The 27,420-nt window shown below is 32.0% G+C and overlaps 1 protein-coding gene across 1 annotated transcript; it reads left to right on the top strand.

The window, feature by feature from the left end:
• The first annotated feature begins 1,023 nt into the window (after positions 1 to 1,023).
• On the top strand, positions 1,024 to 27,374 carry LOC111002437. The gene is made up of 11 exons (XM_045630198.1): positions 1,024 to 1,137; positions 15,570 to 16,126; positions 20,960 to 21,172; positions 21,520 to 21,773; positions 22,110 to 22,255; positions 23,017 to 23,114; positions 23,834 to 23,933; positions 24,237 to 24,330; positions 24,813 to 24,968; positions 25,892 to 26,064; positions 26,497 to 27,374. The coding sequence occupies exons 2-11, from the start codon at positions 15,670 to 15,672 to the stop codon at positions 26,639 to 26,641; spliced, it is 1,836 nt and encodes a 611-aa protein (XP_045486154.1). The 5' UTR covers positions 1,024 to 1,137; positions 15,570 to 15,669; the 3' UTR covers positions 26,642 to 27,374.
• Positions 27,375 to 27,420: the final 46 nt, after the last annotated feature.

The following is a 27,420-nucleotide window of genomic DNA, read 5'->3' as shown; positions in this document are numbered from 1 at the left end:
AATTTGTTTAAATTCAAAAGATAGCCGATATAATCTTGAGAAGCAATGACAAAAAAAATATTAATTTTTTCGCTTTTTAATAAAAATATTTTTAAAATAACGATAAATCTTACGATCGCTGTATTCAATTTTCCATAATTCTTGTCATATCACTTGGGAGATTATTGTCACCGCGTGTCATGGAGAAAATGGCCGGTATCACAAGCAACTTAGCAGACGTTTATTTTGTGCATCACCGCCGGTTAAACTAAGATTGAAAGAAACTTATTAAAATGAATATAAACCATATAAAACATACTTCAGAGTAAATGTAACAATTATTGAAAGATCAAACATGTTATTAGGGACATAGTATAGGATTTATATTATATTTTACATTTAACATTAAACTTACCCTTTTATTTACTGTTATAATATGAGCAAGCTTAATTAAATATATAAAATATAAATTCTTCTTGAGTAAAAGAAGATTATGAAAAACCTAAGTTTATAAAATGTTATACACAGTGCTTTCCTCATAACCGAGCTTTAAACAAGGATTAAAATTAATAGTAAACTTGCTCCGTGTACACGGTCAAAGACCTAGATCTTCACCTTGCTCTTGAACGTTTGGACTGCAGTGATGTTTATAATTTATCGATAATATAAAGTAGAAAAAATTAAAAAGCTAAACAAAGTTATGAAGCAGCATTTTCATATAAAAGAATAATTGATCATGATCCATAGTTATTTAAATATAATTAATAAGCCCATTTCAAAATGTATATAATAACTAAGCTAGGTATGACGAAGTTTAAATAAACATGTCATTGTTTTGTTTTAAATGTTCGTAACATACTTTCCTCCTATTATTCTTGTCTTTAAATAGATACTTAAAGTAACAGTTTTATAAAGATTTTAAAAACTATCAGTCAACATAAATATATAGATAGGTAGAACATTCTATCGATAGCCCCTCACATCACTATCAACGCGAGATACATTCTCCGTACCACAAAGTCGGCGCGAAGCTTAGTAAGTCCGCGATACTGTTCCGCAGACCACGTCCGGTTTTGAAGTTTGACCTCTTTTCATACGTAAACACGAGTTCAGTGTTGTGCTACTGGCAACTTTTTGCGGATGTTCCACCGGAAATAGGTAATCTTTACAGTTCCTTTTTTAAATTTTCTCAGTCTACTTTTTCTGATACACGCTTTTACAAACTTTACGGCGGCATTTATTAATTTCCTTGTATGGCTTATACACTCGCATATTACACATAATATTTATTTAACCTGTAATACAACTTTAGTAAGGAATATTTTAGCTTTTATGACTTTAACCTAATTTTACTCTAAAGAAAGTAAGGTTTCTAAACTTTTGGTTTTCTTTTTGTATTATTTAAATTCATTGGTTGAGTAAATTCTTTTTATTAAGGTAATACTAATGTTAATTCGAATCAATCTATCTAAGATATATATGCTAGCATTTGCTCTGGCTGTAATTATAAAATGATTCCTATATGAACACAAATATTAACATTGGTGTGTTCTAAAATCTACTCTATTGTAATGGCATAAAGCTGCGATTGTAATAAAATTTACATGCAAAATAGTAATTCTAAATTTGATTGTAAATATACAACAATATTGGGATGACATAATTGTATTCGCCTTCAATTGTTTTAATTGATTGGAGTGTTCGATGAACCGGAACAGGTGGGGTCAAAAATGCATGACCCAAACAACCATTGCGTCATCATGTAAATTTTATTTTCGCCAGTTTTCACCACGACCGGTTTAAGTCTACAAATTAACTTTCTCCAATGACTTTATCAAGGACATGGAGACTTTCCTATGGGTGGCTATGATCCTAATGAGGCGTAGCTTAACGACTAAATAGATCGATCGATAAGTGAGGTTAAGTACAACTTGTCGTGTTGAAAACTTGATGGGTGTTCGTTTGTTTCTTGTCAATTGTTTGCAAAACGGTAAATCTTCATAAATCTATGTGTGTAAGGTCTGTCAACCTATTGACCAGTATATGCAGCAATAAAATGAGACTAAAATTTGATGAAAACATATCTCACTGCACTTTCATTTTTAGTTCTCACAATACATACATTTTATTAAAGTTGTTAACATATTTCATGCAATAGTAATATATGTATTTAACAATAGATTTTAACTTAGACTATAAATTGCAGAGATTCTTTTTTCTTTTCTGGTAAAAGCGTTTCACTTTTGTACATTCTTCGTAAAGATCGTGCACGCACAATTGTTTTCTTAATAAGGAAATTTTATTGCAATGTTTTCTTTTATTGCATGACTCACCCACAAAAGAGGGCACTATTACAAACCTCTATAATATTATCATTTTGTAACGTCTCAATTCAGAGAATAACCCTTACAACGAAACAGTGTCGCAATACAGCAAGGAAATGAAATTATATTATGTATATGAAATGAAAGCATTATGAATGAATAAAAAGCATTATAGGTACGCACAGAACTAAAATTTTCATTTGTCTTAAATTTCTATTTAAAAAATTGCAATAATAATAATTATTATTATTACTATGTACGTTAACAATATTGAAAACTGTATATTTGTTATTTATCTCGAAACCATCAAAATTTTTTTTTTTTTTTTACTTGGGGAAATGCTTTGCGGCGCGGCGCGACTGCTTGGTGCAGAAGGATTATGTGGGACTCGCCATTGTGCATACCCACTAAAACCCCAAGGTGCCACCAACAATCGCCTTATGCGGGATGCGGTAACAGCAGAGCCTTATCCGCTTCCCAACACGCGATGCGGCGGTTGCGTCCGCCTCTTCCCGCCCATTGTTGATTTGTGAGGATGCTTGACACAGCAAGCATCTTTCACAGACCGGGCCATACGCATTTACAAATAGCTAGGGGAGATCGGGTCCAGTACTTGCAGGGATGGGTCATCATCCCTTCTTTTAGACGCATGGACCCCTGCTCCCCGCTTAGGCACTTTTTAGGCGGCGAGAATTTGGTGAGCGCGTCGCGCGTTTATGCGACGGGCCTGCGGTTTTCTTCGCCGTCGCGGATGGGCATCGGGACAAAGCTCCCTGGTCCTTTCCGCCTCTTCTTTTATTTTCATGACCGCCTCGCAGAAATTATAAAATATTTTCCACGGGCCGTCATTTCTCGCGCTCACTAAAACCTTCAATACATTTGGAAGTGTTGCGTCCTCGCCCTGGAGTGCATCCAGCAACGGTCCCCTTTCCACGTCCCATGCTGGGCAGTCTCTCAGCGTATGCAGGGCGTCATCCGGGCTGTCTCCGACACAGTGGTGGCAGGTTGGTGCCTCTTCACACCCTACTACTCTGTGCAGATAACTACCGAAACATCCGTGTCCGGACAGGATCTGCACAAGACGATAGCTGAGCTGGCCCCAGCGCCTCCTTACCCAGTGTTGGAGCAGGGGTCTGAGGGCTTCTATAGTATATTTACCGGCAGTCGCTCCCGCCAGCTCAAAACCATCAAAATTGTGCCAACCCTTGTCTACGTCTAAGTAATAGACTTTACAGGAATATTCTTTACGTTGCTATTTTATAATTTACGATCTTCAATTGTGCACATAGTGATAAATGATAAAACTAAGAGTAATATATCTGACTCCTAAATTAGTGTAAAATGCTTCAGTACGAATTAGGAAGCATTTTTTACGGTGGGTTTGGCCTCGCACCTATGTGGAATCATCTGCCGACTTAAGTGCATATTTCTGAACCAAATCGACATACGCCCGAAACCAATAACCTATCTCAATCCATTTTTGACCATCTGATATAGACATCTTAATTCAAATAGTGATAAAAGTGTGCCGATATACAATCGAGGTATTGTAATAGCCGCCAGTCTATACAAGCTATCTATGGTAGGTAAGATCGGTTAATGTGGAGTGGATTGAATGACAGTTCAACTGCGCCAATATCCAATTTTAAAATAATTTTAAAATTTAAAATAATTAAAAATCTATCTATACTAATATTATAAAGAGGAAAGGTTTGATTTTTTGTTTGTTTGTTTGTATGAATTGAATAGGCTCCGAAACTACTTGGCAGATTTGAAAAATTCTTTCACTGTTGGAAAGCTACATCATTCCTGAGTGACATAGGCTATATTTCATTTTCAAAAAAATAGGCATCCTTACTAAAATTACGATAACATTAACATTTGTTTATTATTTGATACAATTCTAACAGATGGCGCTGAGTTAAAGGTAGTAGTTTGGCAAGACGACGTTTGCCAGGTCAGCTAGTTTGATATATGTTAAATATAGACATGTATATTTTAGGTTTATATTGATTATCAAATATGAGTTCTAAGATCGAAGAGTTTTCAATCTATCCATCGCCAAAAATGAATTGTCTTTGTAGGGTTTGGTTATTGGCATGCAGATATGAGATCGATCGACTGTCACGCTGTAATATCAGATTGTTTTCAATTTAAGATTTAGGAATAATTATTGGGTTCGGGTATTAGGGTTCGGGTCCTTCAAGAAAAGAGCGTGTCAATTCTTAAAAGGCTGGCATCGCACTCGCGAGTCGTCTGGCATTGATAATGTCAATGGGCGGCGGTATTACTTAACATCAGGTTTAATCAAGTTCCTACCCGTTTTCCCCAGTTCTATGAAAAAAACGGAATATTTGGAGCGCGGACCAATTAATCGGTAACTCTTGTCTTAGGGAAAGCAAATACCTAATATAGTCATTAACATTGTTGTTGTTTACTGACATAGTTATTATATGTGACAGTTGCTAGGAATTCAAAGACAATTGAACTAGCTTCATTGCTAACCTTATTTCATGTAATCTTCATTCAAAACGTTATAATTTTAATTCTTATCTTAGAAATCAAAGCAGTATTCAAATATCACTTTATTTATTTATTTTCACTACATTTTAGTTATCATTCTTAGGGTCTTTGTTTCACAATGTACGGATAAGTTCCAAATAAGCTATTTATTACTAATTGGTTGGATAAACAGTATTTTTGCGTTTCACAACTGTGAGATAGCGCTATTTGTCATGAAATGCGAAGTATCTTATTCGGAACTTTTATCTTTCGAATAATTTATGTGTAGCATAGCTATTTGTTACTTTATCCATACATTGTGAAACAGGCCCTAAGAGTAGAATATTATCCGAGGTGCAAATAAAAAAACTAGAACTATCAAAATATTTATTTAGCACAAAATTATTATCTAATGAGCCAAAAACTAATTCTTTATTTGTTTTTTAGATATTTGTATAGGATTTTCGGTTTTCAGACAATTCGTTTTATACTGATTGATAAGAAATTTGGGGATTAGGAAAGTATAAGTTTAAGTAAGTTTAAGTAAGTAAAGAAAATTGTCAAACTGGCATTTTGATTTGAATCTGTATTGTGTGAGATCTCGTGCATTTTTGTTGTTAAATGCGATATTATTGCTCGCTATATTGCGAGATTATATTAACAATTATATTTTATATTAAACATTCTATTAAAATAGTATTAAAGTTGCTAAACCATAATACATATTAAGAAAATATGTGGTTAGTGATATATGAGATAAAATCGTGATTATCTTTGCTTAAAATCAATTCAACGTAAATCGACGGAAATACACATAATATTACAAATGAATAATTTTTTTATTTATAATTTATAGATATAGTTTTTTGTCTGTTTTATTCTTCAATAATGTGGTGGGGACACAATGGTTGCCGATAATTGTTTTTATAATTGTATTCCTTAGCGCGTCCGAGCATACGGCTGACAATGACTAAATTTCCTTATTGTTTCAAAATGCTAAACAGCGACAGGTTCTTGAAAGTTTTCCACTCAAGGTCCCAAATCGATTCCTTTGTTGTTGAAGACAATATACGCATCTTTAGTACAGATGAATGAACAATGTCCAGAAACTAGCGAGATCCGTTCCGCTTTCGAGCGCGTGCCTCCGTAATGTGGATGCAGAGTTATAGATGTGCCAATTTAATTATACTTTTACTTCTCTTATAAATTAATTGAAGAAATAATTAGTCTAGCTATTCAACGTGAGACGCTGCCAGTATCTTCGGAACCTTGCCTAAAGGGACTCCTTTTAATAATATTTTTTAATTATGAAATTTTAAGGTTAGTTATTAGGTATATTTTCATGTATAATATTATTTGTTTTGAATAAAGAAATTAAAGAAATGTATCATACATATAAATCTGTACACGCCTTTAGTTAAGCAGTAACTATGACGGTTATTTTTGAAATATTTTTGAATTAAGTTTAGTTCAATTCAAACTGTGTGGTAACTATACTAATATTATAAAGAGTATATTTGTTATTGTTGTTTGTAACTAAAATTGCCAAAACCACTATCTGAGTAAATAAAATAAAATAAATCAAGGATACAATAATGGTAAAAGTATTTAGTGAAATTTAAAATCGGTCATTGTATAAAGTACCACATTGTTAAAAATCAGTTTTAGAGTGAGTTGAATGTGTACCAAGTTTTTAAATGCCGGTAACTCACTTGCGTCATTTCGCTAATATTCAAAAAGTCTTATTTTTAGCTACTTAAATTACCTTCATAATTTATAATATACCTATATGCAATAGTACTTCTCTATCTTCTCTGTCTAGCTTCTCTGTTTTTATAAATATTTTCATAATACCACGAGTATTATGACAAATGTGATTAGCTTTAAACACAAAACATGATCTACTTAAATTTAAATATATATTTTGTGACATTTAATTTGTCGCATCTAGTATTATCGTTTCTACTATCGCGTGACCACTTGATCGACTTTTAATTTCAAAAGCACATTCCGGTGAGATTGTTTCATTCAATGCATTTTTTACACATACCATACGTAATACATACGGAAATACGTTTTTTTATTCATAAGATAATTGCAAAAATGAGTATTTTTTAATAAATTATATAACATAGTTATATTAGTTTCTTCAATTAATAGAAACAAAATCTAGACAGTATATATTGAATATTATTTATTTTATGCACATAAGTATAGAGTATTTACAATATATTTAACCTTCATAGTAATAATAATAATTAAAATCAGACAAAAAAAAAATTAAAATACTAAATATTTTAATAATTGAAACCACATCAGTTGTATTAAGAATCACCCCATTTTAAAGTACATCTAATTTATTTATCGATAAACAAAAAGAAAGAGTATTATTATCGCTAATTTAATCAGGCTATTGACCCATATTTCTATTTCAATTGGTGGATTTGATTATTTAAGTTTTATTTAAATGTAATGAATCTCTGTCTGAATGAATATCTGAGATAATAATCGTAATACGTATGCTAGAAAATGTGACAAAATTGGTGTTACTTAATTTTGGCTTGATATACGGTTTTATTAGTAAGATTTTAAACACTATTTAGCTGAGAGTATCGATAAACAAAAAGAAAGAGTTTTATAATCTCAATATTTAATCAGGCTATTGACCGATATTTCTGTTTTAATTGGTGGATTTGATTATTTAAATTTTATTTAAATGTATGAATCTCTGAATCTCTGTCTCGTCTGAATAAATATCTGAGACAATAATAATACGTATGCTAGAAAATGTGACAAAATTGGTGTTAGTTAATTCAAGCGTGATATACGGTTTTATTGGTAAGATTTTAAATATTATATATAGCTAAACAAGCAAAATTCAAACGTTTTATATACAATATATCCATTGCACTTCCTTTGTCCCGCATAACCAATACCTGTACCCCTCTGACGCAACATCATTATAAATTATACAGATACCAATCGCTTTGATCGGACACCTCACATCAGACCGGTCAAATTCTCAAATCTCAAATAGCAATAAGTCCATAATATAGGTTATTTGTCGTGTACCTCATATAAACAGCTGGTCCCAACTGGATCCAAGTAGCCCAATCGAAAGAGGACTGGCTATCTGTGGAGCAGGCCTTCACATATAGAGGAGCTTTTACAGAAGAATAATAGTTTAAAAATAGGAAAAACTAGTATAACTAAATTTAGGATACAAATTTGATTACTAACAAAACTAACACTAGTATGTAAGTAAACTTAATGTAACTTCTTGTTCTGCTGTAAGAATGAAAAGGCTTTTTTATGTTTATTTATTTGGTTATCACATATCGAGGCGATTAAATAATCATATTTAGTTAAGTCTCAATAATTGTACTGGTAATTAATTAAAGTAATTTAAATATTTTTTTGTATTGACCGCTCGCTCCCACTTACCTAACGAATCAACAAAAAAAATTATTTTGTTTTATTTTACAATGCTGGCGTTTTATGTGTAATGCGTATGGGTCAAACAGCCTAACAATACAATATTGAAGAAGGTACATAATAAAATAATTGATCAAGTTTTTAAACAGATTATAAATTCATACAAAAAATTCAAATAAAAACAAAAAATTAAAAGTTAAAGCCTGTCCTTGTTAATGTTCTTAATTCTTCTACAGATATTTTTTTTATTAAGTATTATTCAAAATCTTCTGACCAATTAATAGCCTGTGATTAAAAACTACTTTCTAGAATATAAAATGTGACAGCAGAAAAGCCATTAATTATTATAATATTTCGATAATTTGGCTCCTCTTTCGTATCTTGTCCTTTGTTATGACACCGCCTACTTAAAAACACGAGGATAAATCCCAGAAATCGATCGTTTTGTTTTCATTTGGCATCGGCAATTTTGCAATCATTAGCAGATGAAAGCATTTTTAATTGTATCAACAATTCGTTTAATAAAATAATATTAAATAGCTTTTTGGTAGATTTATATTGTCTTGTCAGTGTTAATTACACTTTACGATATATTTGGAAACGTAATATAATAACAACTTTACGACTTGGGGTTCTTCAAATAAGAGCTTACTACTGTATTAAAGGTAACGCACGAGATGCAGATGTCCATGGGCGGCACTAAATGATCATGGAACAGATATTGAAATGGGGGCGAGACCTAAAAGATTCTAGCGCCTAAATGTAAATTTCGGGTGTGTAAACAGTATATCTGATCATCCCCCGTAATTGATAAGGCATTGAAATTATGTGTATTAAATGAATGAAAAACATGAATGGGTGTTCGAAACATTAAAGAAACCTCTCTAATCAAATTACAGCAAAACGCGTGGAACTTTCCCGGAGAAAGTTGATAAACACTCTCTGAGAATTTGTAAACAGATGTTATTTGACGATTTCAAATATATCACCAGTTTGTGTCCAATTCCTATATTTTACTGCTTAAAACTCAATTTAAAACTTAAATTATCAAACTGGTTTTTGTGGATTATTAAGTGTAAGCGTATAAAGTGTAATGTATTGACAACCTTTTGTTGTCAACAAATTAAATTCTGTTTTTCTTTTTCTTTTTTTGTTTAACACTAAAAATGTTTGAAATGTTTACCTTCTTGTTATATGTATATATACATCTATTTCTATATTGTTCTGTGAATCTTCTGAATAAATAAATAAATAAATAGAAAAATAAATAAATAAAGTTAACGTTAAACATTTGCTGGTTTCCAAACTACAGGAATAATACGAATAATTGAATACCTATTTTAATAGAAAAGAAGTAGTATATTTTTATATGGAAACTTATGATGAACTCCCGTAGGCGTATTTGGAACAAAACGGGAGCACGAACAATGTAAGCTTCTGTGAATAAATAGTATAATTTGAATGGAAAATCGGCAGAGTGAAAAACTAAATTTATCGCATTATAGTATATGAATACTTAAATGGTTATAGAACATTTCCGTTAAACCTTTTTGTACACAGAAACATTTATCTTTGCACAGATGATCAACAGTTACAGTACACGAAATTAGATGTAATTTAACAAATAACACACAAATCAATAAGTTATTATCAGCTATAAAACACGCCTTATTATCTCTTAAATCTCTCTGGTATCGGTCATCTGTCTGGTACTTGAAATCGACAAAAACAGTCCATTCAATAGTTGCGGTGCCTGAAACTTCAGCAACTCTTGCCGTAATTTGTGCAATTTTTTGGCAATGCAATGTATCTTGCTCACCTAGTAACCCAACTAATATTTTTTTCTAATTCTACTTAAGGAAAAAATTTTAATGTTCTTAAGGTCTGGCAATGATTTTAATGCAAACACGCGCTTAGATCGATTATAAACATCTCATTTAGTCCAATCATAGACACGTGTCACGATCCGTCAATCAATTTGACCAATCAGAAACAAACTAAACCGCGTCTTTTACTTTACAATTTACCTATTTATAGAAACATATTCGGAAATCCAAGACCAAGTGACACTGGTGTTTATTTGGTATTAAGTGTAAAAATGTTATAAGTTTAGCTATTTAAGGATTAAAGTAAATATCTTAAAGAGTTAAGAATATTATTTAATTTTAATTATATCGAATGCGAGTGTAGTACTAAGATAATTATAAAAATCAATAAACAGGATTTATTTGTAGTGGGAAGTGTGTTTCTATTTATAAAAAGTATTATTAATAAAAAATAAATAATTTATTCATCATTCTGTATTATAGTATTCATAAACAATATAATATTTCTATTCATAACAATCAAAATTTTCAATATTGTTCGAAAATTATTGTTACTTTAAATTCATTTGAAACATTTAAGTGAAAACATAACTTAAAATTCGTTAGTCGTCACTTCGTTCGTATATAGCCTGCATAATATTGCAATCATTTTCTAATCTTTATACTTTCTATTTGTTATTCCACTGGCGTATATGAATGTCCATTCTGCAAATGTCTCTATAGATTAAAAAACTTCTAAATAGATTAAATATGCTATGTCTGAACTTAAATGCCGTCGTACGATCCGTCAATAAAAAGCCTACTAATTCTTAAAAGGCCGATAATACATTCTCAAGCCTTTTGGCATTAAGAGTGTCTAATAGATGGCGGGGCGGTGAGTCTTCTGCGCATGTTTTATAAAATAACATAAATGCAAGTACCTCGGCCTCAATTGGTCAGATAGTGTTTTGTTATTTTAATTAGTGATTAAGAAAATATAAAATTATTGTGTAGCAATTTTTATACATTTTATGTTGTGTAATTGTGATATTAATTTCACGACTTCAAATTGATAAGTTATTGTAAATATAATTATTATTATGTATGTTATTATAATAATTAAACTAGTTTTATTGTTATGTATAAAATATTCTCCAAAGAAGCGTATGAAATGCGTGCAAAACGTCAAATCAAATTAAACCAAATCGTCGGGATGGTTTAATAATAATTAAAAATAAACTGAAAAATGCTGAAATAAATTTTTTAACTTTTTAACGCTTTCGTTTAAATGACATCTACACTGTGATGAAAACAGATAATTGAGCATTTTTTGTACATAGATTTATGTTTAAATGAATAAGGAGTTTTATTATTTAAGAGTCAAAGAATCTTTATTGATCGGAAAATATGTGAGTAGGTTTAATATAACCCGTGAGAGAAAGTTATACATATTAATGACTTAGAATATTTGAACGTTATTAACCTCAATATTTTTATTTTTTATCAAGGTTCATCAATACTAATCGGTTATATTGACATGAGGTTTCATACCTACATTTAAGTCCAATATGGATTACAACGCTATGATTGAATAAATTGAAAGGATGCCTGAGAGGAGGAGGGATTTTAATTTGTCGATACACAGTATAGGCACTAAATATTGTATTACTTTAGTTACATTTACTTTTACCAAACTGAGCATTTTTCAAGGCAGTTTTGCCGCGCACCACCGCTATGTGGTCCTTCAAGAAAAGAAGAGCGTACCAATTCTTAAAAGGCCGACAACGCACTCGGGAGCCCTCTGGCATGAGTGTCTATGTATACCTTCAAATGAGCCTACCCATTTGCCCCTGTTCTATAAAAAAACAGCATTAAATAATTTTTATTTTATTTATTATAAGCTACGTAGATTGTAATCAATGTATTGTAAGTATATGTACCTACATAGTTTAATAGACGCGTATTAAAATGCATGTTAAGTGCATGCAATGTTAAGTCCTATACTTTTCATTTGCGAAGAAAAATTCAACTTTGTAATTTCCCGAACCTTGCTACCGCAGCGGTGGTTAGTAAAAGCGGAGCTACTCTTTCATACCATGAATTAAAACCGGGCCAACTTAACCTGGCTAGCGGTAGGCTACCAAAACCTCGAATAATGTATGTAACATAAATAAAACCGGTAGAATACAAATTTCATAATGGCGATATCCGCCCGTTCGTCTGATAGTCAACGGCTCGGAACGTGACAAGAGAAAATTAATAAATTATTTGTTAACAGGAAAACTGCGCTATGTATATCACTCAGATGTTAGCATTAGCCGTCAACAACTAGTTTTTATCAGTCCAAAACTGGTAAAAGCAACCTACTGTTCCACTAGAGGGCAAGTTAGTAACTTGACCATGCATCTAATAACTTACATTGTAACAGTGCTAGCTTAACGCTTATAAATCCCAACCCTGATGTATTATTAGATCTGTTTCCCTTGTGCACAACTAGAAGACTAGTTCGTACGGTGATATATAGACTTAGATATTTCAGACCATTTCTTAGGTATGTTAAATTCAAAATGTAGGGTAGATGCAAAAATTGTCCAAGTCCATAGTCCAATCCGTATCTCAAGTCACAATCATGTGTGCTCTCAAATATGTCAAATTTCATATAGAAAAGACCCTTAGCTCTTAAAACCAGATTTAAGTTTGATTGACGCCTAAGTGTCGCAGAAGTTTTCTACATTTTTGAATAACTTAAATTCTAGTCTATTTGGACTTATAAGTTACTTATAAGTCTCACTCATAGAGAGTGAGTTGCCTTTAAAAAACTATTTTATAACTCATGTTCATAGTCCTCATTAGCAATCAAGATTTTTAGTTTTACCTAGGTAAAACTTAAAATGTTTAGAAAATGAAAAACGGCTTAATATAGAAAGTTGCCAATACTTTTATTGTTTTTCGAAGTAATCTCCGTTCCTCTCTACACATCGTCGCATTCGATGGAACCACTAACTGAAGCAAAGCAATTTTGAACGATATATGTTGTGAATACTTATTTTTTTATGTTTGAAGACTGGTTGCAAAACATTGTTGTTTACGTATTTTATTACTAGTTCTTTGAATTATATAGAAAATATATAAAATTATCATAAATAGCTCAATAAAATACGAAGTGAAAGTGAACGAATCGATTTCGTGAGGTGAAACGAAAATAAAAGTGTTGATAATATTCAGCATTACAGAAGCTCTTTTGTTAACTTGAACTAGACATATTTGTTGGTTTATATGAGGTTTCATAACATTTTGTTGATAGGGTTTTAGCGGAAAATAATATAAAATAACATCGTTTCGCATTATTAAATTTAGACTGACTGATTTTCAAAAAAAAAAACAATGTTTAAAAATCACAAGCAAAAATGTGAAATTGATTATTTAATTTATTTGTATGTTGCTTTATACTTATTTTATAAAAAAACTTTTAGCTAAAAAACATTGCAAATAGTAGCACTATCATCTCCTAAGGGGATTACGTCGATTCAACAACAACCCTGTATATATTTATTATTACCGTTTACTTAATTCTAATTCAATAAATGTGTTACTTTAGACACCACAATCGCTGTCTAACAAATATTCGTTAGATGAATGAATGAATGAAACAATGGTAAAATAAATTATTAGCTTTCCTTTAATAATCAATCATATTTTAATTTCAAACACTTCACATTAGCTATAAATTTAAAATCAATCAGGCACATTTTATATTTTAAAATTATACAAAGCACAATCAGTTCTTCAGCAAATGTTAATATGAAAACGATCAACATAGAATATCTTCACTCTGGTTATAACATTAGATTTGAATTTGGAATCCGTCAAACTTCGAAATTTAAAAAGGCAAAATATATTGAATTTTCTTATTTTGACCCTAATCTGTGCTAAATGTGATATTATCGTAAGTTCTTAAAAATCCGGAAACCCTTCTATTCAGAACAAAGAAATTGTTGAATTTAGTGAAGTGTGATATTTTAAAGGCTTATTTATTATGGTTAAACTTCTTTTTAACAACAACAACACGTTGTCAACAAGCATTGTGTCAGCCAAGGAAATATTAAAGTAATAATAAACTTATATACCTAATTACAGGTTAAAGATTGTTGAATACTAACATAATAATTATTTCATTGTTTTTTAATAACATTTTGCTTGCTTATTTTACATACTAGACTGACCAGTTATTTGTAATTCTTAAATATCTTATCTACAATTTTGGAAAATCAAAATGTATTACTATCATATTAATAGAAAATAAAATACTATATGAAGATAAATTTTAGCATTTTAGCAAGGGACCAGACTCCAAAAGATATTCAATTCCTTTTAGAAAGAAATAAGCTTGACATATTGGAATAACATAATTTCTCCGGTCATTCACCTTCCTCACACAGAAACCCACACTTTAACGAAAATGAAAGTCATGTAATTATACAAAATATCACCTCTCGCGGTACTCCAGACCTTGAGTTAATGAATTGGTATATTATATGCAGTTTCCAAAAATTTTACGCCATCGTCGAACCCTTATAAAAACTAAGGTATGAAGGTATAAGGTATTGAATATAGCATACCAACAATTTTGATTCCTTGGAAGATAGGTAACTCGTTTTTTTTTGTCAAATTTTAACAATAATAACACCTTTGCGTCACTGATAGTTTTAATCCGTTAGAAAATTTTTCGAGATAGTTTATTACTTTTTGTTTAGTGTAGAACGAACGTTTGAACGATTCCACTCCTCAATAAACAAGTTATTCGAGTGCTTTCTTTTTAAACTTAAATTCGCGCGTTGAATACTTCTTACTGAGATTTAAAGTAAGATCTAGATATGAAACTTAGTGCTAAAAATGTTTTCTTTATACCAGTTAATACTTAAGAGTACTCTTCCGGGTCGTTACTTTCGCCCGAACCCAATAATTAATCCACAATCTCAGATCAGACCGTGACAGCGAGTCCGAGTTTTTGGCGAAGGATAGAATGCAATCTCTTCAAAAACCATACAAATAATATTAAAATAAACATGTATATGTTTAAAAAATATCAAATAGATTATTACTTATTTTAAAAACTGGAGTAAGTTAAAATCTTAAGATAGGTTTTTGCCACAGTTGAACTGTCATCTTCATACAAAGGTCTATCCACATACACCGACCTATCATGGATAGCTTGTATCGACAAATGGCTATTACAATCCGTCGATTAGTTATTGGCACACTTTTATCAATATTAAGATTAAGATCTCTAATGGTCAAAAATGGATTAAGATAGGTTATTGGGTTTGGGCGTTAGCCGTATCTATGAATCGTGTGTCGAAATCCAATACGCTTTTCAGGGAGTCATTGGCACCCTAACTCGTCTCTTACTCTAAGAGTAACATCAAGCTCCAATTATCTAAATTACCAACGTGTTCTTAATATCAATTCAGTCTTCATTACAAATTATATGATGATGTCGCTAATTTGATTTTCTTTATTGCAGATGACATGACAATTTGGAGCTAGTTTCGGGACCGGAACGAACTTTCCATTTGGATAATGGCGATTATAGTGTATCTTAGTGTTTGATACATACGTTTAAAATGTCAGCCACACGGCGGTTTTGTTATCGACACCGATGGACAGACTTTGTGATATATATTATAATTCTAATATGTTATAGTTCAGCTGAAGACGTTAAAAGTGATATATCTAGAAAACTAAAATTCGTAGATTCAGTGACTGGTCGTCATTTTAGTGATGTTTACCAAAATGGTACGTTTAGAACTGGTAATGGTTTGTGGGACAATATTTTAAATAAGTGCGCAGTAAATCCATCGATCAGTTGTTTGCAAAATAACTTTTATTCGTATTTAGATGAGAGTTTAGATTTCAATGGTGATGTTAATGTGGCAAGTGGTGTGAGTTTTAGGAAGAATAGTGTGGATATGAATAAATTTAGTAAAGAAGCTAATATAATTTACCTCACTGGAAGCAATGATAGGCAGGATGAGCGGTCGTTTGATGCTGAAAATGAAATTGATGACGAGGAAGATTCAGGTATGTTTGTATGCGAAGCTTAATGAGCTTTTAAAATATTTGGTACTTTACAGTAAATTAATAACAAACAACTAATTCTTACGTATATAAATCAACATCATTTATTAATTTTGATAACACAATGTACATCTATGAACGTCAAAAAGCAATACATATTAAATACTTCTAATTTTACATTTACTGCCAGATACCAAATGAAGGGCGTGAAACTAGGGGAAGAACTGGCAATAAACTGTCCGCCACTTTTTTTATTTTTTTTGTTAAAAAAAAGATTTTTGTATTACAAAATGCTAGTGAGGAGCTGCAACTATTACACCATGTTCCGCATGACATCTTTAAGTGATCAATAGTTAATTTAAAAAGAATGAAAACCACGATTTGTCTTCTATCAGCAGGAGGCATGGTGAAATAGGAGCACGCAATTATATCCTTGTGGGAACAACAGGCAACCTACTGAATGAAAATAAATCAAACAAATATATTTAATCTTATACAGTACCCAAAACCATTTTTTAAAAAGCCGACAACGCATTCTCTGTGGTGTTGAGAATGTCTATGGGCGGTGATATCACTTAACATCAGGTGAGCCTCCTGCCCGTTAGCCCCCTGTTCAATAAAAAAATTATATCAGTGCCAATATGACGCCTTTCCATTTATCGCACGTTTCACTGATTTTGTAACATTCTGTGCCCAACTCACCAAAGTGACTGTAATATAAGTGACTGCTTGAAATTGAAATATCTAATTTATTAATTAGTATTATACGAACCTAAGATATAATAACCAAACAATAATTAACGTAGTGCAATTTGAAGACAGCATACATTTAATTACATTTTAAGTCGCGTGCCTTGTTAGCGAATGATTCATGATTTGCTACAAAACATGTGATACAATATGACAAGTAAAAGTACCGTATGTGCGGAAACCGTGCTTGATAACATTTGACGCAGTGTAATTAATTAAATAACGATGATTGCGACGTTATCTTTTTACGTTAACAGTCTTGCCGTACAATCGTACCGTATATAACAAAATAAATTTGTAAACTTAATTTTTTATTGAATTTTTAAATTCAGGAAAAAAATTAAGTTACATTAATAGCGGATGTGACTTGTAAAACCGTCTTTTGTACCTCTATGTAAACATTCAGTTCTAATACGTAATGATATTTTCAAAGCTCAAAGCTTTTTTTGAATCTATTTTAAACGTTCGTTTTGAAACATCTTCTTGGAATTATGCGCTCCCTATTTTCTTTGGCGAATTAGACCACCAATTAGTTAATAACGGAATACCTAAATCGTGGAGTTACTATTACTTTGCACGACACTGAACGATACGGCGTGGCATACTCTCTGTAGTTTTGTTTTACCAAGACGTTATTGTAACGCGGAGTCACAAGTCCAGAGTTGCGATGGCTACCATACAAAAAACTGGCTTCGAATTAATACACGCCCGATATTCACTGGACCTAGCCTATTAATTTCTACATATTTCCGCGTTTAATCTTAGATGTCATAAATTTTAAGATGTTTTAGTATCACGGCGGTGTACGGTTTTTAAAGGGAAGAAGATTTTTTTAAATGAATTTTAGCTTGAGGAAAAATACAAAGAACAGTGTTGGCCTAGTGGCTTCAGCGTGCGACTCTCATACCTGAGGTCGTAGGTTCGATCCCCGGTTGTCCACATGGAATATCTTTCTATGTGCGTAATTAACATTTGCTCGAACGGTGAAGGAAAACATCGTGAGGAAACCGACATGTCTTAGACCCAAAAAGGCGACGACGTGTGTCAGGCCCTGAAGGCTGATCACCTACTTGCCTATTAGATTCAAAAATGAACATGAAAAAGATTCAGAAATCTGAGGCCAGATCAGAGGTCTGAGGACCTAAAGAGGTTGTAGCGCCACAGATTTTTTTTTAAATACAAAGATCTTCAATATCCGGATATGTGTCAGATTGTTTGCCTATAAATATTAAATTACTATAACTTTGAAATCTGCGGCCCTGATGGTTTAAACAATACACTATTCAGAATTTGTGCTACATCCGCATAGAAATCTCACCTGTCATTCGTCTGACCGCTAAAGCACTAAAGCATTGTGTTTATTTTCGTCTTTTCTACTCTCTAGTCATGCTAACAATTTGCATTAACAAGCCAATGTTTAAAGCAGCTAATCAGCTGAAATTAATTAGTGATATTCCTTATATTTAAGTTTAATTACACTACACTACAGCACTGGTAACCTTTTTAATGGTGGATCACAAAGTTAAAGAAATTGTAGAGGACGGCCAGAATTATAAAAATAAATGCATTGTGTGTTAAAGCTTTCAATTACAACATTAGAAGTAGAATCTACTGTTTTTTCATCGTTCTTCATCTATCCATGTCGACGGACCCTCGACTTTCGCGGACCGTAGTTTGTCTGCGGGCCGTACTTTGCCCATCATTGCTTTACACACATGAAATTTTTTCACAATATCCTATCCTACTCAAACGTGAATTTTGTAATTGTTGTAGGTATTACTTGTTCTTTTGTAATGCATCGAAATTAATGAATCAGTGAGATATTAGGTTTTTTGTTATAGTTGATTTTATTAATTTCTTTTGGATTATTTTAGATTAAGGTTGATGATTATATAATGATTTTCTATAAGTTATGTACTTATTGTACTTTACCCATAATATATCCTTTTTATTATTTTAAGGATGCTTAGTTGCCTGGAAGAGTCAACTCACTTTGTAAGCGATAAGGCCGCGCGGTGCAACCCATATATTTTTTATGTAAAATTTAAGTAAAAAATTAATTATTAAACAATATCATTTAACGTCTTACCGCAGAAATCAGAATTGTTTTATAGACTTTTTGTGCCTTAGCGTAATCTTCAACATAATCGCTTTATCTTAGTGAATTAACACAAAACTTTAAATAATTGTACTTCCAAAAGTTGCAAGATAAATAGGGACCTTCTTTTCATAATATTAAATTATTAGAGAATTACAATAGAATTTTTTTACATCGTTAATTACCAATCTGTGGTACGAAATGTAATATTACTTTAGATAGGATATATTATTAAAAATAAACTAATATAATATAAGTTAAGTATATAAAATATAGAAGTTTTTATAAGGTATTGTGAGACTACGTCTACGCCTTACCTACGCTGCATGTATTTTCCCGGCAACATTTAAATTATTGTTAAGTGGAATCCAACCTATTTACTAATAAATATGAGAACGATAAATCTTTATTTAAATCAAAGTAAAATTAAAATATCCGTACTAAAATAAGAAAAGCCGGACTAATTACATAAACTTATAATTGTGTGGCCTTGCGTGCGTAATGTTTATACTTTCACCAAAATAATTATGACACATTTCATTTCTACGATATAATAGTTATAGTGAAGTTAATTATTATTATATTCTTACATAACTTGCCTTGAACTATATCTGTCAGAGTCGGAAGGTCTTCAAACATATTGTTTTTTTACAACTGCACTGTATGTAATAAATAGTGGATTAGAAAATATAATTGTAAATGTTGCCCGGCTGCCCATTGTCTTATCAATGTATACACTACCTTTAGTGAAAGATCTTTATAGCTTCGTTATGATATTTATTTATTTTGAACATTTTTTTAATAAGTGGCTTAGGTAACCGATTCCTCTTTATCCTCGTCTCACCACAGATAATGTTTCCTACGAATTTGACCAACCCTTAACTTTTTCTACTGCATTGTATGAGGGTTGGACCGATTTCAGTTGCAATGAATTTAATGAGACATCCTACTTATGTCTTCATAAACATAATCTATCTATGCCCAAAATAGCAAGTTATTCTCATCGGATGTAATTGCTTAAATTGCGTATTACCAGCTTTCTAGATTCAAATAGCTTAAAAGTTAATTAAAAAATTTTTCATCTCCATGTGAACATGGAAACACATGACAAAACTTTTTCACGTTATATCATACCATTGTTTTTCACACTATCACTTGTTTTCCATACTTCCGTGAAACAATCGATTAGTCAATTAGATTGAAAACTATTGAATATGGAACGTGAGTGCTTTGTGTAAAAGTGATGAGTGAAAAGTGATTTCCCCACATTTTCTATGCTGTAAAGTAAAATTGCAAATGAAGATAGAAATTTGTTTAATGCATAAAATACATAATTAATATCTTTGTTAGATAGCGTTAGCAAAATGTACTTAATTTTAAAATTGTTTTTTACTTCTGTGTACTATTTAATAATTGTGCCCCGGCTCGCCCATGAATATGGTAAATAAAAATATTACCGATGTAGCCGGGGCGTATTTCCCTACGCGTAACACGTCATTTGTGAAATAGTGTACTGGAAGCAATGATATGTATTTTTTTTTGACAAAATTTTGAGATAGAAAAAAGTCCCTGGACACGATGGCAGGGGAGTAGAGTAAATAATAAAAAATAAAATGAAATTTGTTTGCAATACACGTGAACATTTCTCTTGTCATAATCAAAATAAACATATTATTTTTTTAATTTAATTCAAATTGTCAACTTACTTCAATTTGCCCCCTTGTTAGCATATGTAAGCAAAGCTCTCAAAATTAATAGTACATAAACGTATTCATTTATACTAGGAATCCTGGAAAATGCATCTCTTTTTCAAGCATAGACAATGTCCCGGTAATATGTTTGAAAAAGTAAATAATTACCGTTGAAGTAATTACGACATATGACAATCAAAGCCTCCTTATGTTGGTTACGTATAACTTGAACGACCCTTTAGTTTTTTTTTAATTTTTAGAAGAAGTACCGGTTTAATTATAAACTTTCAGTTTCAGAAACACCCTTAGAAGAAGTCACTGATGCCTTATACAACAAGGGTGTGAAATTCCTCATGACTCATGACATGAAGCTTACACTCCCCGAAGTAATGTTCCACGGGGCCACTCTGAAGGTCTCTCCAAGGGCATTGACGAAGACCGGAGCACTAGTACACATAGATCTGGAGCCAAAGGAAAATGGTGAAGGACGGCTGTTCTTCCATAAAATAAGTAAGGAGATTTATTACTTCAGTAAAAGCGCTATTTAATAAGAGTTAATTTTCATATTATTTAATTAACAAATAAATTATTAATATATTTATTATAATTCATTTTTATATTCAGTTTGGTCACAGCAAATCGTTATCGTGAACAATTTGCCTACTAATCTATTTCCAGGTTTTTGGCCTCAGTGGCTAAGTAAATGCAATATAAATACAATCAATTTAGTCATTTGGGATCTAGATTATTTGTATTCTTATTCAATTTCATTTTTAAAAACAATGTGTATCAATAGAAATGATCTGAGCTTATAATGTGTCACAAATTATACGTTTGATTCTTTTTTTTCTTTCCAGAAAAGTACCTTAGAAAGAAGCTGATTATGGCAGCCCTAGCTATTATATTGGTCATCAAGCTGATAGCACTAAAACTAATATTCGTACTGCCCATAGTTTTAGGGGTGACTACGGCTAAGAAAATGTTCCTAAAAATGCTTCTTTTCATGTTCCCGGCCTTAAGTCACATATTTAAACTGTGTTCGTGGTATCACCAGAATTACCATACTACAAAATATCATCATCACCATCACTTGATCACTCATCATCATAAGGTAAATAGTGTTTGATATCATTAAAAAGGTCTTACAAGACGCGTTTCATTAAAGGCGGTTGATAAATTCATAACCCAGCTCTGTCTCCTTTAAACGCAATTTAAAATAAAGATATAGAGCACTTTAAATGATAAAAAAATCATAAACTTCTTATTGAAGAAGCAACTTCTGGATGGTCCTTTACCATGCTTTTAAGAGTACAGCTATTCATTTGTTTGAATAATACCTATAATTTTTATTGCATCAATTATATTTACGACATACACCTTTCAAACCTCGCCTAACTTTAAGTACTTATGTGTTATATATATGTAAAGTTTGTATGCTTAAATTCAGACCCCTCACGGACACCCGCCCCCTACTGTTTACGGCCCTCCTTCTCACGGGTCGGTATTGGTCAAGCCCCACATAGAGACCCATGGACCCAGCTTCGAGCATTACCCCCAAGATTGGGAGCTCTCTGGACCAGGACTTGGAAGCGAGTAAGAATGTTCACCTATTAACTAAGTAAAGAAAGCTGTCGCAAAATAAATCACAGTTTTAATTGAATTAAAGTCGTTAGTTTCCTTTAATCTAGAAATAATTTTTCTTTATTCATGTAACACAATTTACTCTTATGAACGGTAAAAAATAATAAACATACTACCAGTTTCCAAATCACGGGCGAATAGTGAACTACATACACATCTTCGACCAAAATATAGATAGGACTTTTTTCGAAAGGAAAAAATAATAATAATAATGTAGTGGCGATAAAGCCCTTGGCAGCAGATTACATTTGTTTTCATTACAATTATCGTTTTACGGAATGGAAACCAACATGCTGTCTGACTCTTCAGTCGGTAGCTTATGTCTAATCGTCGTAGTCAGCAAGGAAACATCTTGGGCGGACTATCTGTTTCCAAGGATTTCTATCCAGTGCCCCTCTTATAACAGTATATAAATTTAATAACGGTTTATCTGCTTGGTGAACTGCCTTGCCTTCTGTGTTACCGCGATCATTTTCTCCAAGCCTCTGGGCATTGTGCATAAAATCTTTGTACCTGGATCACTTAATACTTTGGTCATTCAAGCTGGTATAAGTTACGATATGTTTAATTCTAATAGGGCTTAAGACCTATATTTTCTTAGAAGTGTACTAAAAATATGTTTCTATAGGCTATATATGTTTATATAATATGTTTCTATAGGTATTTATTGGTAATTGTAATTTGTATATTAACTAAAAATTATCCTATTCCAGATACCTATCAGACATCCACCGGAATGCGATAGCCAATTTCAAGCCGCAAGTAAATGACGGAAATGATATCAATTCCTGGGGTCTTGGGCTTCCTCCAGGTATAAAATAAATACTTTACATTTCTAACTATTATGTAAGCAATTAGGTAGGTTACCGAATCTTTCAAATTTAGAAATTGTTTACCTACATTTCCCTCACCGAAAGTGTTACCCACCACATATTTCGTAAAAGGTTCGATTATACCACGATTTAAATCAGGATAATCTAACTCGTTATGATACGACAACATCACATACAATCAACCTTCTAAGTAATCAATTAAAAATGTATTTAATAAAAAAATTGTTAAACTAAGTAGAAATTGGTATATAATTAATATCATATAAAAAATCATTTCTATGAAACGGATTGTTGTGCTAAAATCAATTTATCTAAAAATTGTGTTTACTATCCAGATTCTAGGTATATTGAGGTAAAGATAAACTTTAAAATCAAAGTAGCTATTACTTAAAATATCCAATAATAAGTTTCTTTCAAATTTAATTTGGTCATTGCTAAAGATTTAATCTCTATAATATGAAGCTATCAGTTGCCAGTGCTTAGGTAATTTGTGAGCTCTTTCGCGGGCGAAAAAGTTCCAAATTCAAATGTGGTTGAAGGCGGAAAGCGAAAAGAAAAGGAGTCAGCTATTATTATTTAAAAAAATTGTAGTTTGACGTTTGACAGCGCTCAATAGGACTGTGACTTGAATAGCTATTAATTAGAATAGAAACTAGATTAAAATAAAGAAACTAAGACACATTTTACGTTTCTACAGGTTCGGGCTCATTAAACGCAGGAGAGTATGCTGGTAGCAGTAACGTCCCGAACGCAGTACCTCCGCCTCACGGGAATAATGTTCCTAATAATAATGGCCGGTAAATTTCTCACATATTTTAATATTATTTTTGGTACCATAATTTTATTTGACAATAGCGACACCTACTGCAATAGTTATGAACTAGACCGAACTTAACAGAACCCAATGGCAAATTGCCATCTTTAGATAAATATAAATGTTAAATGTGAAAAATCAGAAAACTCAATTTTATTAACATTTTAAAGTTTAAAGTTGAATTTGCTTACAGATTAAATTTATAGTTCGAAAACTTAAGTATGTAGTAGTACATATATTTTGTTAAATATATTATAACAATGAAAAAAATTTCATAACTTTTCAGACCTGTTGGTCCTCCTGCGCAGGCTCCAAATCCTTATTATAGGAATAAGAAAAATAATCCACAGGATCCGATACAAGCTGAAAAGGAAGCATTGGTAAATATATAATTACTTCCATTGCATGATAATGTGTTGCTTTTCCTATGCAATATACATCGTCGACGTTTACCAGTAGCCACACTTACTTTCTACGGCAATTATCACTGCGATGACGTCATACCCCGAAACGCGCTAACGAACTTATTCCGGCCGCTGAATTCATACAATTTCTCGACCTTAGCCGATGGGGCCTTTAAGTCGGACAGTCATTGGTTAGGCTGGTCGCAATCCTCCTTTTAGTTTGTAAGAATTGTACACACCTTCCTCCACAAACCTATTAATTATTCCAATTGTGGGGGCAGGCTATAATTGTGAAAATAGTTGTGGGTTGTATTGCGAGGGGAGTTGTATTAATTTTTTTTTTAAGCTAGACAATATATTATTAAGATTTATATATAATTAATTTTTATATAAGATTAATTATTAAGAACGGGTAATTAAGATAGCTGATTGCGACATTAACACGCTCATCTGTACAGATCCGAGCTGCAACGCTAGCTGCCCACGCGCCGCCGTCTCCCGTTCGAGATGAGTTATTGCGCGTCTCTGCCGCTAAGCTGAATGAAAACAATCGGGTCAGAACTGAGACAGAGCTAGTCAGACAACAACAGGAAATATTGGCTGCCGAGGACCCGGTAATATTTCTCTTCCTATGTATTTATTGAATTGCGTGGAATATTTTAAATATTTTGATGGAAATAATTCAAGAATAATTGTAATAATGTAAATATATATTCGTTATGTATTCGTATGATATTCAGTCAAAATCCTTTATATTTATAAAATTTGGTTCTCGGAATTTACGAATGTTCCGGCGTATCACCAGCTCTTTATTAGCTGCGGCAAAATATTATTTAGGTTTACTTTACTTTAGTACCATCACTAAGAAAGTGGTAGGTACATTCAGATTGATTAATTATTAAAACAACATGTTTAATGTTATCACAAAAGGTATGTGCATGGCATATGTGATATTATTATTAACTAAAAGAGAAAATAAAAAACGATTTGATACGAAGCCGTACAAAAATGAAAGATATAATATATACAAAAAAGTTAAAATGGAAATGGGCCGGTCACATTGGCCGCATTTGTGATGGTAGATGGGTCACAAAGACCCTTAATTAGAATAGCCCAATGGGAAGAAAAACGAGAGGATGCCCGCCAAAAACTAGGAAGATGAAATAAAAAGTATATAAAATTGTTGCAAGGAATAGAGACAAGTGGAAAAATTTGGAGAAGGCCTTCACTCCGTCGGAGGTCGAGTTCTAGTGAAAACATAAATGACTTGGACTTAAACATAAGTGCGCTCTATAGATCTTGCCTTTCGTCTCGACTCTGAATTTCTTTGAGCGCGTTGTCCTTTTTCCAATTGAATGAAAAAAATCCAATCCAATTAAAGTCCTTTTTCTGGACTTCTGTTTTATGTATCTGTTTTTATTAACACTTTTTTAACAAGTAGGTGATCATGATTCTGTGCCTGACATACGCCGTCATTTTTTTCATTGGTTTTTATTGATGATAAAGCTTGCAGTCTTTGATGATATGTATATTTTAGGATACAATACAGGCTGAGCAGTTCTACGGGACTTTATTAGAAAAAGTAGATGCCATACTAACTCCACTAGGGGCGGTAGATATCGGATGCAGAGAGAGAGTAATTTGTGCCTTATACAGAGATCCATTCAGACATGCGCCATATAGTAATTTAGTCTCCAATGAGCTTAGCAAGTGAGTATTAAATATAGTTGAAAGGGAAATGTTTACCTAATTACTATATATATAAATAATATATAATAGTATAATTGGATAATTGGTGAAGTAGAGTTGGCTAGGCCTTGTGGTACATACCTGGATCAAATCCAGGAGTTTCTACAGTAGAGAAAAGTTAGTTAAGTACCAGTGACAAACCCTATTTATTACACAAAAGGATCCAATTTATATTAAAAGTGATCGCTTTAAAGGTTATAAATTCTTTCAAATTGATTGATTTGCTAATCATACAAAAACTAACGCGAAGGGTAGCAAATTTTTTATGTAAGTGTGTATGTAAAGAAATTAAATATATATATATATATATGTCTTATATATAAAATAGTTAGTTGTATAAGTTAATAGCTTGGCTAATTGTAGAGGCATTTTTGTATAAAATACATTTTACAGGGATTCAAGCGAGTTAGTACCACCAGCTGACAGCAAGATGGCGCTACGCTACTACAGATACGTACAGGCGGCTAGAGATGGGCAGGAGCAAAAAGATTGTATGAGTTTATACCCCAACTGTAATATCAATTATAATAGAAAGTAATTATCCCCACATAATCGAGATTTTTGATAACGCAAAATTAAACTTCCGTATGTCGAATCTACTTTTTGACTTACGGAAGTCATGCTTAGTGCTAAGGCTCAACTTTGTATGTAGTTTGCCTTACTTAATATTTGTTCTGTCTAATATTGAACGCCACAGACTGACACGGATAAAACATTAATTACTATTTCAATTTTATGTAAGTAGGTAGGAAGGTAGGGTAGGTCAAATTAAAAGAAAATCTCCGTCCTGTTTGTATTAAAATATAATAGTACGGTCACTTTGTAACTTCCAAATATTGGCATATATAGCGAGCTTACATACAAAAACTGTCACTGGACATAATATGATATGTTTGTAACGTATGAGTTATAAAGTCTATGGATTTAGTTTAATTGTAGAGTAAAAGAAAAACCTCTATGAAAGCACCCGAAGACTTAAACCCTACATTGCGTATAACAAATATTTCAGAACGTGAGCTAATAGAAACAAGTATAACCAATTATAGTTTAAATTTTATAAAATTCAATGTCTTCAAAAAATGTAATAGGGCCAATTTAATAGATCACTTTTGACATCTGTTTCCGTCCTTAAAACGACGCTTAAAGTGAATGAATCCATTTATACTTCGAATATGTGAATCGAATTCAGTTAGGAGTAAGTACTTATAGCTACTGTAATATTTTTTAATCGTGAGTTTAAGGAACTAAAAAGGACAGGTATAAAATTAATTAAAACATATTTATTGTGTTCGATTCTACTTATCAACTTCCGATTTG

The sequence above is a fragment of the Pieris rapae genome, chromosome 11, assembly GCF_905147795.1.
Source record: "Pieris rapae chromosome 11, ilPieRapa1.1, whole genome shotgun sequence".
NCBI classification, from domain to species: domain Eukaryota; kingdom Metazoa; phylum Arthropoda; class Insecta; order Lepidoptera; family Pieridae; genus Pieris; species Pieris rapae.
This window is presented reverse-complemented; position numbering and strand designations above follow the sequence as displayed.